General features: G+C 39.8%; 1 protein-coding gene across 1 annotated transcript in view; it reads left to right on the top strand.

The window, feature by feature from the left end:
* LOC114053126 (arylacetamide deacetylase-like) overlaps positions 1–12,714 on the top strand; it is a 36,560-nt gene extending 23,846 nt beyond the window's left edge. Inside the window, exon 5 of the mRNA XM_027876030.1 lies at positions 11,721–12,714. Within this exon, the coding sequence (XP_027731831.1) occupies positions 11,721–12,320 (600 nt within the window). The 3' untranslated portion in view covers positions 12,321–12,714. The remainder of the gene's footprint in view (positions 1–11,720) is intronic.
* The last annotated feature ends 4,156 nt before the right edge of the window (positions 12,715–16,870 follow it).

Here is a 16,870-nt window from a genome sequence, read left to right as displayed (position 1 = left end):
TATTAGGAAAACTATCAGCATAATTGATCATATGAACAACAAAACTAACAGAAACCACATGATTATCTCAATAGATGCGGAAAAAAACTTTTGACAAAATACAACACCCATTCCTATTAAAAACACTAGAGAGCATAGGAATAAATGGAATCTTCCTTAAAATAATAAGTAGCATCTACCTAAAATCTTCGGCAAGCACTATATGTAATGGGGATGTCCATTATCATCACTGTTGTTCAATGTGGTACTAGAAATGTTAGCTTTAGCAATAAGAGAAGAAAAAGAAGTTGAAGGTATTAGAATAGGCAAAGAAGAAACAAAGCTATCACTCTTTGCAGATGATGTGATGATATACTTAGAGAATCAAGTAAAAAACCACTTGAAATAATAAACAACCTTAGCAAAGTGACAAGTTATAAAATAAACCCATATACAATCGTTGGCATTTCTATATATTATTAACAAAGCCCAGCAGCAAGAAATAGAGAAATTCCAATTTAAAAATAACTGTAGACAATATAAAATATTTGGGAGTCTCCCTGCCAAGACAAACCCAGGAACTATAGGAACACAATTACAAAACACTTTTTACACAAATAAAGTTAGATGTAAATAATTGGAAAATATCAATTGCCCATGGGGAGGTTGAGATAATATAATAAAAATGACAATTCTACCTAAATTAATTTACCTATTGAATGCCATACAATCAAACTACCAGAAATTATTTTATAGATCCAGAAAAAATAATAATGAAATTCATCTGGAAGAACAAAAGGTCAAGAATATCAAGGGAATTAATGAAAAAAATGCAAGGAAGGTGTCCTATCTGTACCAGATCTAAAACTATATTTTAAAGCAGCAATCATCAAAAGTATTTGATACTGGCTAAGAAATAGAGTGGTGGATCAGTGGAATAGATTAGGTACACAAGGCACAGTAGTAAATGATCAAAGTAATCTACTATTTGACAAACCCAAAGACTTCAGCTTCTGGAATAAGAACTCACTATTTGACACAAACTGTTGGGAAAACTGAAAAGTAGTATGGCAGAAACTAGGTATGGAACAACATTTCACACTATATACCAAGATAAGGTGAACATGGGACCACAATTTAGATATAATGGGTGATATCATAAGCAAATTAGGAAAGCAAGGGATAATTTACCTGTAAGATCTATGGAGAAGGGAAGAATTTATGACCAAACAAGAGATAGAAAGCATTATAAAATACAAAATGAATAATTTTGATTATATTAAATTCAAGAAGTTTTGCACAAACAAACCAATGCAACCAAGATTAGAAGGAAAGCAGAAATATGGGAAACAATTTTTACAGTCAGTGTTTTTGATAAAGGCCTCATTTCTCAAATATATAAAGAACTGAGTCAAATTTATAAAAATACAAGTCATTCCCCACCTGATAAATGGTCAAAAGATATGAATAGGCAGTTTTCAGATGAAGAAATTAAAGTTATCTGTAGTTTTGTGAAAAAATGCTCTAAATCACTATTGATTAGAAAAATGCAAATTAAAACAACTCTTAGATACCACTTCACATCTATCAGGTTGGCTAATATGACAGAAAAGGAAAATTATGAATGTTGGAGAACATGTGAGAAAATTGAGACACTAATGCATTGTTGGTGGAGTTGTGAACTGATCCAACCATTCTGGAGAGCAATTTGGAACTATGCCCAAAGGGCTATAAAACTGTGCATACCCTTTGATCCAGCAATACTACCATTAGGTCTGTATCCCAAAGAGATCATAAAAAAGAGAGAAGGACCTGCATGTACAAAAATATTTATAGCAGTTCTTTTTGTGGTGGTAAAGAACTGGAAATTGAGGGGATACCCATCAATTGGGGAATGGCTGAACAAGTTGTGGTATATTAATGTTATCAAATACTATTGTGCTATAAGAAATGATGAGCAGGTAGATTTCAAAAGAAACCTGGAAAGACTTATATGAACTGATGCTGAGTGAAGTGAGCAGAACCAGGAGAAAATTATACACAGTAACAGCAACATTGTGCAATGATCAACTATGATTGACTTAGCTCTTCTTAGTAGTACAATGATCCAAGATGATTCCAAAAGTCTCATGATGCAAAATGCTATCTACATCCAGAGAAAGAACTATGGAGTCTAAATACAGATTGGAATATGCTATTTTAACTTTTTTGTGGTTTTTTCCTTTTATTTGGTTTCTTCTTTCACAACATGACTAATGTGGAAATATGTTTATATGATTGAACATATATAACCTATATCAGATTCTTTGCCATCTTGGGGAGGGGGGAATGGGAGAGCAGGAGGGAGAAAAAATTTGAAACCAAAAATCTTATTACAAATGAATGTTGAAAATTATCTTTATATGTAATTGGAAAAATAAAATACTATTTACAAAAAAAAATAGAAATAACAAGGAGGGTGATTCCAGAAAAACCTGGAAAGAGTTATATGAACTGATGCAAAGTAAGTGAACAGAACCAGGGGATCATTGTATAGAGTGACAGCAATATTGTAATGACAACAAGCTGTTAATGACTTAGCTATTCTGATCAATGCAATGGTCCAAGACAATTCTGAATGACTTATGATGAAAAATGCTATGTACCTTCGAAGAAAGAAATGTCTGAATGCAAATTGAAGCATACTTTTTTCACTTTCCTTATTTACCTTGCTTTTTTTCCCAATATGGCTAATATGGAAATATGTTTTGCATGATTTCACGTATATAATTGATATCACATTTCTTGCCTCTCAATGGGTAGGGGAAAAGTGGGAGAGAGGAAGAGAATTCAGAACTCAAAAACTTTTTAAAATTAAATGTTAAAAACTAATAAATTTAAAGTTAAAAAAAAAAAAGAAGTGAACCTCAAGACAGAACTGGAAAAATAGTCAAAAAGTATCTAGCTACTTTCAATGAGCCCAAGTTTCTTCTGTTGGTGTTATGAGTAGTATTCTTTTTCTGAAATGAACAAACAACAAATCAAACAGTCATTTCAAATTTCTTTGCCAATTTCCTCATACAGTGCAGAAAGCACTTAGGATGTGATTGTTGAACAGTTCTCAGTGATCTCTGAGGAACTCTAGTGAATGACAGAACTGTTAGACAGAGGGAGAAGGGGGCGAGGTGCCAATGAATATCCCAATTTTTCAAAGGCAGAAAAGTAGGAAATAGTGAGCTCCAAAAACTAAAGGCCCAATAGCTTGACATCAACCCCCAGAGATATTCTGGAAGAGATTATAAAATGCAGGGTTTATAAACATTTAATAAAGAAAGTAGTGATTGATACAGGATCAATATAGTAAGGGAAAAAAAGGCATGCCTAACTAGCCTTTCTTTTCTTTCTTTCTCTCAAATAATATTTTCCTCCCAATTACATGTAAAAATAATTTTAACATTAATTAAAAAATATTTTAGGTTCCAGATTCTGTTCCTCCCTTCCTCCCTTTCCCACTCCCTGAGATGGTGTGCAACCTGATATAAACTATGCATGTGCAGTCATATAAAACATATTTCCATATTAATCATTTTGTGTATGAAAACTTGAGAAGGAAGGAAAGAAGAAAGAAAGAAAGGAAGGAAAGAAGGAAGGAAGAAAGAAAGAAAGAAAGAAAGAAAGAAAGAAAGAAAGAAAGAAAGAAAGGAAGGAAGGAAGGAAGGAAGGAAGGAAGGAAGGAAGGAAGGAAGGAAAGAAGGAAGTAAGGAAGAGAAAAATAGTATACTTTGATCCACATTCAGTCAGTTCTTTCTCTAGAGGTGGATAGCATTTTTCATCATGAATCCTTTGGGATTTTCTTGAATTGTTGTATTTTTGCGACTAGCTAAGTCATTCAGAGTTGCTCCTCGTGCCAACATGCATTGACATATTACCAAGTCAAATGTCCTAAGTGCTTGGGAGAAGTTAAACCAGGTGAGATGGGGGTCCAGAGAATGATCAGTGAAGCTCCTGTCTCTGCCCTGAGCACCCAGCCTATGCTCCCAACTGCCTACTGCACATGGCAACCTGGATGCCCAAAGAAGAAAATATAAACAGATCCTGCCAACCTTAAACCATTGTGTGGATGTCAGCGATTGTTGGTATAGTAGTGATTTTTGTTATTACCGGCACCTCCAACCCAACAGGTCCCAAAGTGGAATCATTGTCCTCTTTTCTTCAAGTCTGCCCGGGCTTCCGCCATCCCTGGATGCCCATCAGCTTAGAAACTTCCAGATCAGGCTTGGCTCTCTTTTCTCCTTCATCCCCATCCAAGCAGTTGCCCAGTTTTGCTGATTCTGCCTCCTCATCTCTCCCACCCAGCTCCTCCTCCCTTAATTCCCTACCACCACTCTAGGCCAGTCCTTCATTGACTTCCATTTGGACTATTGCTATCCCTTCCCTTCTCATATCTCAGCCTCCAGCCTTCCTCTCTCCAATCCATCCTTCTTGGTGCTGCCAAGCTTATTTTCTCAATGTACTTGAATAAAGATATCATTGTCTTTCTGAAAGAGGCTAATGTTTTCCTGTTGAGGGGAGGAGATAACTTTCACCAGCCTGTTATAAGTTTATTGAGATTTTCCAAACAGGTTTGCATAGCCAAGTCTTAGGCCTGTAGATTGGAGCATGTACTAATCAAATTGCAAACATTGCCCTTTGGTTATAATTGCACTTTGATTCTCCTGACTTTTTGACCACACCTTAGTCTGCTTTGTTAATTCTTCATCCATTTTGCTACCTTCTAATCAGGGTTGTGCTGGTAAATGTTTAATAACTAGAACATTGAAAATACAGGCAGCGTTCCTCTAAGTATAATCTGCATTATTAACATCCATCTGGACTTTCTTAAATCTAGACGATCAACAAAACAGTAAATCACACCTTGATTTGTAGTGTTTGCAAATTTCTGAGGTGCAAATGCTCATTAAAATTGAACAATTCTTGGGTTTGAGCTGGTTTCTAGGACATCTCTTCCTACAATCATGATTGACCCTCAATACTTTGCTCTCCCCTCCCCTCCTCTTCTTTCCTCTTCTCTCTTCCCTTCCCCTCCCCCGTCTCCTTTTTTCTGCCTTCATCTGGTATCACCACTACACCAATGCACCACTGAAATCTTTAGTCCAGCCTTAATCTCTCTCTAGAATTCCGGGTGTTTTTCTCTGCTACCTGCTGGAAATCTCCACTTGTGTGTCCTCTCAACACTTCAGTGTGTCCAAAGTTGAAATCTTATCTTCCTCCTCTGAAACTGTCCCATTCTATAACTGTGTCACCTCTGGCACTTTGTCCATGTTGACCTCTCACAATTAATCGGTTAGTAAGTCTCGCCAATTCTTCTTCCATAGCATGTTTCACATATGTCCTCATTTCTCCACTCCCGTAGCCACCACCCAATGACTTAGGCACTCATCACTTCTCACCTGAGCTACTGTCACAGCTTCCTAATTGGTTACTCTCCTTTCAGTTTCTTCCCCTCTCAAATCCATGCTGACAAAATTATATAGAGTTGACAAAATTATATTCTGAAGACCCATATCGGACAGTGTCCCTCCTCTGCTCAAAATCCATCATTGGTTCCCTAGTACCTTTAGGACAAACTAGCTCAATCTGATCTTTAATGCTTTCTGTCATCTGGGTCTGACCTCTCCTTCCCACTGCCTATGCTTCAATCCCAAACACATCAGGCTCATTGCACTCCTTGAGAGAGCCCCATTTCCACATAGTGACCCCAGGCCCTTCCCAAGGTGTAGAATATACTCTCTCCTCATCTTCAGCTGTCTGCTTCCTTGTCTTCCTTCTTCATTCAGTTTCAGTTCCAAAAACTCCAGGAAGCCTTTTCTAATCCCCATGGTTCCTAGAGTTTTTCACTGCACAGATCATCTTATAATTAACTTAGCTGTTACTGTCATATCTCCTCTTCTTCCTCCATGGAGAATGTAGGTTGGGTGAGCACAGAGAAGGGACTTGAGTTCAAATTTGGATTTTTCTGACATTCAACGACTCTAACCTTGAACAAATCACTTCATTTTCTGAGCTTCGGTTTCCCCATCTATGAAAAGCAGAGATGGGATTAGTAGAATAACCTCAAACCTCTTAGAGCTGTAAATTGCTGAAGTTATGATGAGCTTATCTCCAAAGTGTCTTCCAGACCCACATCACGCGCACTTATCACTCAAACTCAGGACATCTCACTCCAAGTCCAGGGGCCTCTTTGCTGCGCCCCACTAGCACTCTCTAGAGAACATGTGCTTGGCACAGGTGAGCCATTCAGAAGCAAATTCAGCCTATGAGGAAAAGAGAGGACCAGAAAATTGATTGCTGAATCACTTCACTTTCCAATGTGCTCTGGCAACCAAAGAAGTGAATGAGATTCCACTTTAGCTACATTAAAGGAGGCAGAGAATCCAGGAGAGGGGGTGTGATCCTTTCATCGGACTCTTTCCCTGCTCAGATGACAACTGGAAGACTGTGTTCATTTCTGGGTACCGTATTATAGCAAGGATACAGATAAGGAGAACAGAACCCCAAGGAAGACGACCAGGATATTGAAGGGCCATTCACCCTTGTCCTATGGGAATCACTTGGAAGAAGACATTGGGAGGAGACTTAGTGAACACAAACAAAGCATGATAGTTTACTCAAGTATCTGTCCATGGTTGTTCCATGGCCAGGGAATACACTCAGTGTTTTGGCCTCCAGGGCAGAGCTAGAAGCAGAGTGGAAGCTTCAGAGGCCAATTTAGGCTTTAAAAAAGCTTCTTATTCATTGGAACTACCTAAAGGTGTTATGGGCTCCTTCAAGAGCCTTCCAGCAAAGGCTGGAGGGCCCCTCAATGCAGATGTCCTGGGAAGGATTTTTGTCCTGGAGTAGGCTGGGCTAGATAATATTCTATGATTGTAAATATTCTTTACCTGGATTTGTTCTAAAAACTCACTGTCCTGAGTAGTAACAGACTGGTGATTGAAGACCATTAGGGAAACAAGGTAAAATCAGAAGACCCCAAGACAAATTCTCTACTCTGATAGATCCTAATCTCTGTGGCTTGGCAAGTCTCCCAAACAATGTAGGCCTTTGCTTCCTCATTTGTAAAAGAAGCATATTAGCATGATGGCCTCCAGCTTGAACATCTCTTGCCACTGTCCTTCCCCACTGAGTTTGTCAACTCAGATGAGTTGGGTCATCCCTGTTACTCCTTCCGGTTCTTGAGACATCATCAAATAAATTCTAGCTTCACTTTTGGAAAGGGCCTATCAAGTGGCTCCCCTATGATTTCACTTGCCGCTGCTGTTTCTTTCTTTTATAAGAAAGATGTAAGTTATTTTCTTTCTTCCCCCATTACAAACATCAAATCAAACCACATTTTCACATTGGCCACGTCCACAAAAAATTGTCTCATTCTGCACTCTGAGTTCTTCAACTCTCTATCTGGAGGCAAATAGTATGTTTCATTATTCATCATCAGAATCTTTGTTGATGTTTATGCCTGTAAGTTTAGAATGATAATATTCCATTATATTTATGTGAAATAACTTGTTTATCCATTACCAATTCATGGGTATCCTCTTAGATTTTTATATTTTGCTACCTCTAAAAGAGCTATAAATATTTTTGTACGTCCTTAGATTTTATTTTGCTTAGGACTAATTGCTCTCTAAATCTTGTTGTGCAACCCTGTCTGACTCTTTGTGACCCCACAGACCACAGCTCACCAATACTGAACATTTTCTTGGCAAAGATACTGGAGTGGTTTGCCATTTCCTTCTCCAGCTCATTTTACTGATGAGGAACTGAGGCACACAGGGTTAAGTGACTTACCCAGGGTCACATGGATAGTGAATGTCTGAGGCCAGATTTGAACTCAGGAAGATGAGTCTTCCTGAATCCAGGCCTGGCACTCTATTCACTGCACCATCTAGCTGCCCATTATATGAGATAATTTTCCCTAACCTTCCTTTCCCTCCCCCATCCCACCCTCCTTTTCCTCTTCTTTCTATTCTTTTTTTTAAGATGATCAAGACATAGCAGAACCATCCCTAGGCTTTATCTAATAGGACTCCTTCTGTTAACCCTGATAATGCTAGGGATCGAGGGGAGGGGAGAACACATGTATCATTTCCCCATATGTGAATGTAAGCAGTTTATCCTTATGTAGTCCTTTTTTATTATTCATTCATGTATACCTTTTTATGTTTTTCTTTATGTGTTTGAACTTCAAAGTTTCTCTGCATCTCTCATCAAGAGCACTTAAAAGGTCCTTAGAACAAGCACTCTCATTAAAGATCCATTTCCCCCACCCCTGGTAACATCATACTCGGCTTTGTAGGTTCTGGGAATGTACATATTCCAAATTCTCTGCTCCTTTATACTGGTGGTTGTTAAAGCTTGTGTGATCCTGACTGTGACTCTTCAGCACTTGTATTCTTTCTTTTGGGTAGTTTGCTGTATTTTTTCTTTAACCTCAAAGCTTTGGATTTTGATTGTGATATTGCTGGGAGTTTTCATTTTGGGGTAACCTGTAGATTCTTTCAGTTTCCACTTTGCCCTCTGGTTCTAAAATATCTGGACAGTTTTCTTTTTAAGATTTCTTGAAATATGATGTCTTAGCTGTGTTTTTGGTTGTGGCATTCAGATAGTCTAATGATTCTTTAGTTTTTTTCTCTTTCATCAGTTGTTTTTGTTATGAGATGCCTTATGTTTTCTTCTATTTTTTCCCTGCCTGTTGACTTTTTTTTTTTGCGTCAAAATTCATTGGCTTCTATTTGGTCCATTTGAATTTTCGGGGAGTTTGTTATTTGGGTGAGGTTTTGTATCTCTTGTGCCAAGCTGTTAACTTCTTTCCCAATTTTCTTCATAGCTCTCATTTCTTTTCCAATTTTCCTCAAGCCATTTTATTCCATTATAAAAAAAACCCAAAGCTTTTGTTTCATCTCTTCTAGGAATTCTAGTTGTGAATTTGTCTGAGGCTTTGCCTGTAGATGTTTTAGGGTCTTTCTCTTCTCCATTTGTGTCTCGAGTGTCCCTGCCACCATTGGCTCTGAGCTCCTTGTGGTGGGGGGGGCGTCTTTCTTTGTTTGCCCATTCTTTCAGCTTATCTCCTGACTCTGGACTTGATGTCAAGGCTTTGCTCTACAGCATTTCTGTTCGTTTTGTTTGTTTGTTTGTTTGTTTTGTTTTGTTTTGGCTAGGCAATGGGGTTAAGTGACTTGCCCGGGGTCACATAGCTAGTAAGTGTTATGTTTCTGAGGCCGAATTTGAACTCAGGTCCACCTGAATCCAGGGCTGGTGCTTGATCCACTGTGCCACCTAGCTGCCCCTCTACAGTACTTCTGGAGGGAACATCTGGGCTGCCTCCTGATGCTGCTTTCTTGGGGTATTGAGTGTTCTGCTTTTGTAGGATCTCAGTGACAGGTTGGAAGCTTGCAAGCCTTCGGTGCTCCCAAAATGGACTGATCAAGGGCAAAGTCTGATTGCTGCCCCCTGTTCTGAGCTCTGCAACTTTCTGACCCAGGTTTGGGTCTAAGCATGAGCAGATACAGCTGCTGGACTCCACCCTCTCAGTCAGCTGGAAAGCTCCATTGTCTTAGAGCAGCACAATTGTATGCTTCCCTTTGATCTGGAATTCCTACCCTGGTGATTCCTCTGCAGACTGGGTTAAACTTTGGAAGGGAGGCCCTGCTTTGCTCCTGGAGTTTGAGTCATGCCTTCCTGCCTGTCACAACTGCTGCTATTGCTGGCTTCCGAACTTCCTCCTTTCTTCATATGTGGCCCAGGGCTTTCCTGCCTGGGGATGCCATGCCTGTGTGCAGGTCACCTTCTTCCTTTGCCCTCAATCTTCAGCCTAGGACTGGAGAGTGGGTGACAAAGCTGCCAGTTCCTATCTGTCCTAGTTGCAAGGCCCCAGTATGGGTCTTGGGGTGGTCTGCTCTGGATCTGGAACCTCCTTCTGCCCTGGCACACAGCCTCTCTCTGGGCACTGGAGTGCTTAGAGCCAAGCATGATCCTGGGCTGACCCCACCTCATTGTCAGCAGACCTCTCTTCCTGTCTCCCTTTGCAAACTCATTGTGACTTTTTCTGGTTTTCACCATTAGGATTTAAGTTGGTGCATTTTCTAGACCTATTTGGAGAAGTTTGTGGAGCAGAGCTTACTCCACTCTATTATCTTAGCTCTGTTGTCACTGCCACTTTCCAAATAAAAAGTACCCCTCCTCATCCACAGTATGTCTATCTGTGTCATCCACTCCATTAGAATATAAACTTCTTGACCTCAGGATTGGCCTTTTAAAAAAGATTTAATTTTTTTCATTTAAAAACTTTGTACTTAAAGGTCTCTTTCTTTGATCTTCTTAGAATACAGGCCTAGCATTAGTGTCTCTGGGCAAACAGAGCTCCTGATTTTTAGGGAATAGTTCCAAATTGCTTTTCACCATAGCAGGAGAAATCCACAGCTACACCAACAGTATATCAATGGGCCTGTTTTCATGCAGTCTTGTCAACATTTGTCATGTTCCTTCTTCGTCAACTTTGTCAGTCTGAAGGGTGTAAGGTAGAACCTCAGGTTGATTTAATTCACATTTCTCTATCAGTGTTTTGGAACAAATTTTTATATAGTTATTTACATGTTGGCTTTCTTCTTTTGGAAATTCCCTGTCTATAGACATATATATATATATATATATATATATATATATATATATATATATATATCCTTCGATCAATTATTTACTGGAGGATGTCTCTTAGTCTTGTAAATTTGAATCATATCCTTTTATATCTTGGAAATGATACCTTATTGGACAAACTGACACAAACAATTTTTGCCCAGGTAACTGATTGAATGGACTGTCTGTCTTTATTTCTGTATCTATATCCCCAGTGCACCATAGCGCTTGGCACATAGTAAATAAATGCTTAATAAATTCGGTATCATTCTGTCATTCATTCATTCAAATAGCCAGTAATTAATTCTTGAGGATTGCCGCATTTCCTACCAAGCAAAGGAAAAGGTGTAACAAAGCCCTGCAGATTTAATTTATTCCCTTTGTCCCCTAGATTCTTTATGCCTCTAACTAGATATGGTTTGTCTTAAAATAAACTTTGATTTCATAAATATCTTCTTTTGAAAACATATTTTGATATAATAAAATTAATTGACATAGGCTCCAAAATAGGGCCTTACAATCATGGAGGCAGTGAATGGTTCATGGGCCAGCTGGGCCACCTTGCCAGATAGGTTAACTCACTTCATTCCACATCAATCAAACAGTCATTCACTGAGTTCTTGCAAGGCATTGTACTAGGCTTGCTGGGGCTACAAAGACAAAGATTTTAAAAATCTCTGGCCTCAAAGAGCTTACATTCAACACTCAGAGAAACAAATGAGAGCTGCACAGATAGGCAAATACAAAGTATATGAAAATTGATTCAAAAGAATTGCAAGAAGGAGAAAACAGTTATTGGGGAGGAGGGTCTCTAGCAGTATCTTGAAGGAAGCTAAAATTCCCAAGAAGTAGAGGTGAGGAAGAGTGTCTCGCAGACATCCCTTATGGGATGTTGGGAACCATCCATGCCAAGGCTTGGTGGTAAGAGACGGAATATTATGATCATGACCAAGTTGCTTTTCCTTCCTTAGTCTTAGTGTCTCTCTCTCTTAATTGATAAGGGTGTAATGACCACTAAAGTCCTATCTGCTATGAATTCTAAATAAGTAAGGTATTGTCTCTTTCTTTTTCAGCTCCTAGATGACCCAGAAGTCAAGATCAAAGTCAAGATTCAGTCTTTAATTTATCCTGCTCTTCAGGCTCTTGATATGGATTTACCATCATATCGAGAAAATGCCCATATGCCCATCCTGAAAAAATATGACATGGTTATGATGTGGAGCCTGTATTTCACCTCGGACAAGGCGCTAAGGGAAGCCATGCTCGCTAACCAACATACATCTGTGGAATCAAGCCACCTCTTCAAGTTTGTCAACTGGCGTGCCCTGCTTCCTGAGAGGTTTCAAAAAGGACATCTCTATACCAGTCCAATTCATGGACACTCTGACCTTGCAAAAAAGTACCCTGGATTTCTAGATGTCAGGGCATCCCCCCTCTTAGCTGATGATTCTAAGTTACAGGGTTTACCCTTGACCCATATCCTCACCTGTCAGTATGATGTCTTAAGAGATGATGGGCTCATGTATGTCTCCCGCCTTAGGGCTGCAGGGGTCCAGGTAGTCCATGAACATGTGGAAGATGGGTTCCATGGAATCCTGGCATTCAGTATGAATTTTAAAGCAGGCCAAAGGGAACTCAACAAGTATCTGAAGTGGCTAGAGGAGAATCTCTAGTGATAATTCAGCTGTTCCATTCCACCAAGAGCCAGTTCCTTGTGTGTGCAAGTCACGGTATCGGCTGTTGGCGGGGGGGGGCTGGGCGGGGGTGGGAGTAGGGGTTAGTAACTGGACTAAGACATGGTTCTGACTGCCTGGACAGAAAATCTCTGCACAAATAGCTGCAATAGAAACTGAAGTGAAGGGGAGAAAACATGCATTGACATATTACCAAGTCAGATGTCCTAAGTGCTTGGGAGAAGTTAAACCAGGTGAGATGGGGGTCCAGAGAATGATCAGTGAAGCTCCTGTCTCTGCCCTGAGCACCCAGCCTATGCTCCCAACTGCCTACTGCACATGGCAACCTGGATGCCCAAAGAAGAAAATATAAACAGATCCTGCCAACCTTAAACCATTGTGTGGATGTCAGTGATTATTGGTGTAGTAGTGATTTTTGTTATTACCGGCACCTCCAACCCAACAGGTCCCAAAGTGGAATCATTGTCCTCTTTTCTACATAACTTCTCTAACATGACTAGATAGAATCTGAGGTCTGGACACTTTGGTAAAGAGTAGGAGGAGAATTAGAATGGCATTGTCAACAGTCAAGCTGGGATGGGGGACAAGCAGGAGCTAGGGACGCTGAGGCAGAGAAATGTCTTCTCTAGTCTCCAAGATGTTATTGGACTAGAATGATGTCTATCTGCAACTTTCAAATATCTTTAATGTAGGGCTATAATCCTGTCTCTCAAGGGGCAGGGTTGAAGGTATCTCACATCTACCAAGCTTATTCCCTTCCCACCAAAAGCTGGTTATGCAAAAGATTATTTCCAATAGCAAATTGCAACTAGACCCATTTATACAAATAAATAGAATTCAGATTAGAATGCAGAAGAATGAATGGATTCTTTTGCTAGGGGTAGGATAGAACCTCCATGCAGCCAAGGAGGCAGGAATAGTCTTAACAAGGGAGTTTACAAGGAGAGCCTTAACTCTTTAATGTTATAAGTGCTAGAAGTCAAGGGACATGATGAAGGCTGGTTTCCCACTTATCTTTGGTTTTAAAGGCTTTTGTTAGCTATTCAAAAATTCATGCCTCCCCTATCTCTCGGCCGTCTCTCTTGAGGTGCTCTTTCAAGTTGACTCCAACAAAATGGAAGTCATTTCTTTACATACAGTGTACGGCTCAGCATTCTCTTAACCAGTTAAGGGTCATGTCCCCTTTGCATGTGCACAGCAGACGTTACCAAGGCTGTCCCTCAGCAAAAATCTGCCCAGGTTAGAGTCAAAAAAGGACTACAGATATAAATATTTTATTATACGTATATGTGCATGTGTTGTTTTTATTGATAAGACGAAAGCTCTCCAATGGCCAGGATTATTTTATTTTGTCTTTGTCTTTCCAGAACTTAGTACAGTGCCAAGGTCATATGAAAAGGAAATGGGAATTCAATGATGTGATTGTTCCCTCCAACAAAGCAGGTCAAAAATTCCCCATGTTTGAAAGTCCTGTTCACCTCTTGGGTGTGCTCCCTCCCTAATTTGCTATGGGGTTGACCCCATTGCTGGAAGCCTTCCTTGTTTTCTCCTGAAATCCAGAGGCTACAAAAGGATCGATGGGACAATCACTTGTCATGCCTTACTCTTGTCAAGTGGCGAGGCCATATGCCCTTCCTTGCATACATCTCCCTAATGACCTCTTTTACTCCTGTTCTTCAAAATTCCTTATGGTGGTCATGTTGCAGCCTGCTCATGACCACCACCAACCTCTCCATGGCTTTCTGAGGGATATTCACTTTTAATTCTTTGGAGACACTTATGTTCCACATATCACCTGCACCCCAACAGCAATGGCCAAATGCTGGAAGCATTGGAAGAATGGACCTTGACGATAGCAAAATATTAAGTACAATTACAAAGATTAGTATTGTAAACATCTATATTTTGACATCACAAGAACTTCACAATGTAAGTCAGATTCCTAGAAATTAATGCAGTGTTAGTTATGGGAACATCTATTTGATCTCCAAATTAACATTAGTCTTCAATAATTAGTTAATAAACATTTATTAAGTGCTTAATGGTATGCCAGGCAATATTCCTAACATTTACTTAACCACTGAAGCTAGGTGGCATAGTAAGTAAATAGAGAGCTGGATCTGCAGTGAGGAAGTCCTGAGTTCAAATCCAACTCCAGGGTGTACACATTCTTAATGAGGTTGACACATGCATTGCTAAAGCAACCTCAGTGTTTAGGAGACTCTGAAGCAAAGGGTGGGAGAGATGAGGTATTAGACTGACTGCCAAACTGAAGGTCTACAGAGCCATTGTGCTGACCTCATTGACGTATGCCTGTGAAAACTGGACCGTATACCAGCGCCGTGCCAGGAAGCTGAATCGCTTCCATTGGAATTGTCTTAGGAAGATTCTGGAGATCATCTGGCAGGATGAGATACCAGACGCTGAGGTGCTTTCTAGAGCTAAACTGCCAGGCATTCAAACTCTGCTTCAGGGAGTGCAATGCTAACGGGCTGGCCACATTGTTTGAATGCAAAATGTACACTTGACAAAAAGACTATTTTATGGAGAACCCACACAAGGCAAATGTGCACGTGGTGGTCAGAAGAAGTGATACAAGGACACTCTGAAGGATTGTCTTAAGAACTTTGGAATTGATTGTGTGACATGGGAGATAACTGGCACGGGATGGCCCAGCATGGTGCACTCATCAGAGAAGGTGCTGTGCTCTACGAGCAAAGCAGAATTGAAGTAGCTCAAAATAAATGTGAGCTGCACAGATTTATAGAATCCGCCCCAAAGGTTCCCTTGGGCTATTTGTGCCCGACCTGTGGTAGAACATTCTAAGCTCCAATTGGTCTGATTAGCCACAGTTGGACACACTGTAACCTGACTCTACCATAGTGATATCATTTGAGTCCTCTTTGAGAATGAAGGACACCAACCAAACAGTAGATATGAGTGTGTGTGTACATTTGTGTTTAGTTGTAGCCTTCTGTAGGGCTGGGTGGGAATGGAGGGAGAAAAAAGAAAAATAAAAATGATATATAGCAGAGAATGAGGAAATTTAGAAGGAAGCACAGAAAAGCTGAACAGCTTTGAAAAAAGGTATAGTATTTATTATGTAGGTTTTTAAAAAAGTAAACCATTTGAAATGGAAATTTATTGTTCTATATTGAATCTTCTCTCATGTTCTGCTGTGACCATGGAAATGTTTTTTTTTCTTTTCTCATTTTGTATTTAAAATTAAATTGAATAAAAACATTAAAAAATAATCAGTTACTAAGTCTTGCCAATTTTCCTTCCGTAGCGTGCCTCACATATGTCCACTTTTCTTCACCTCCATAGCCACCACCCTGGCTTAGAAACTCATCACTTCTCATCTGAGCTACTGTCCTAGCCTCCTAATTAGTTACCCTCCTTCTAGTTCCATGCCCCCTCTCCAATCCTTGCTCTACAGAGCTGACAAAATAGTCTTCCTAAGACACAAGCCTCATTGTATCATCCCATTCTTGAAAACCCTTCATTAGTTGCCTGACCTCTAGGATAAAATTTCACATCATTAGTCTGATTTTCAAGGCCTTCCACTATCTGGACTTGCCCTATCTTTCCCACACTCTGTACTTGCATTTCAAACAAACTGAATTACTTGTTGTTCCTGAACTCCCCACCACCGTGTTAACGACCCAAGCTATGTCCGGTGTGCAGAATGCACTTTTGATTTTTCTTCAGCTCTCGGCGTCCTTGTCTCCCTTTTTTGCTTAGCTTCAGAGCCAGCACCTCATCTCCCATATGTTGAAACTCTTTCCTTCTTTAAATGACTTTGTGGTTATTTCACTATAGTTAAGTTGTAACTTCCTCCCCAGGAGAACAGAGGCTCCTTGCAGGCAAAGATGTATTTTTATCTTTCTTTGTATCCCTAACACCGAGTGCGGTGGGTGCCCTGCTCCTAGTAGATTTACCATGGGTATTTGTCGAATTGAATTGAATTGAATTAAGTACAGTGTATTTCAGGGACAAGGCAAGGACCCTGTCTTCTTAAATTATTCAGTGATTTCCATTATTGATTGAAACCTGATGTGGAATGACGAGTGGATTAATTTCATTTATATGAAATCAAGGAACTATCTCATTAGCAATGAAGCTCTTGAACATTCCTCTACATACTAAGATGACAACAGAATGAGGTGACAATATCAGCACAGCGACTCTCCCTCGTGCGCCATACTTGAATAGAACACTGTGCGCCATCTCATCTGGGTTATTATTACAAGATAGTTATTATTTTAAAACTGAAAAGAATTGGCTAATGACTAATGAAGTCTTCCCTGAAAGGGATGGAAGATGTCATTTTTTTCTCTCCTGAGTTTTGTGCAAATTGAGACTGATATTTCTGTGCATGATTCCCCTAAAAATCCAGGGGACGGTTATAATATCTACTGACTAAATCATAAACTGGGAAATCACAGAGTGTTTGAGGCGGAAGGGTCCTCAGAGATCAGCTAATCCAATCCCAGGACATTATAGTTGTGGAATCTCAGGGTCAGGGA

The sequence above is a fragment of the Vombatus ursinus genome, unplaced genomic scaffold (assembly GCF_900497805.2).
Source record: "Vombatus ursinus unplaced genomic scaffold, bare-nosed wombat genome assembly UNPS02014810.1, whole genome shotgun sequence".
Lineage (NCBI taxonomy): Eukaryota > Metazoa > Chordata > Mammalia > Diprotodontia > Vombatidae > Vombatus > Vombatus ursinus.
The sequence above is the reverse complement of the archived record's forward strand: the minus strand, read 5'-3'. Positions and strand labels throughout refer to the sequence as shown.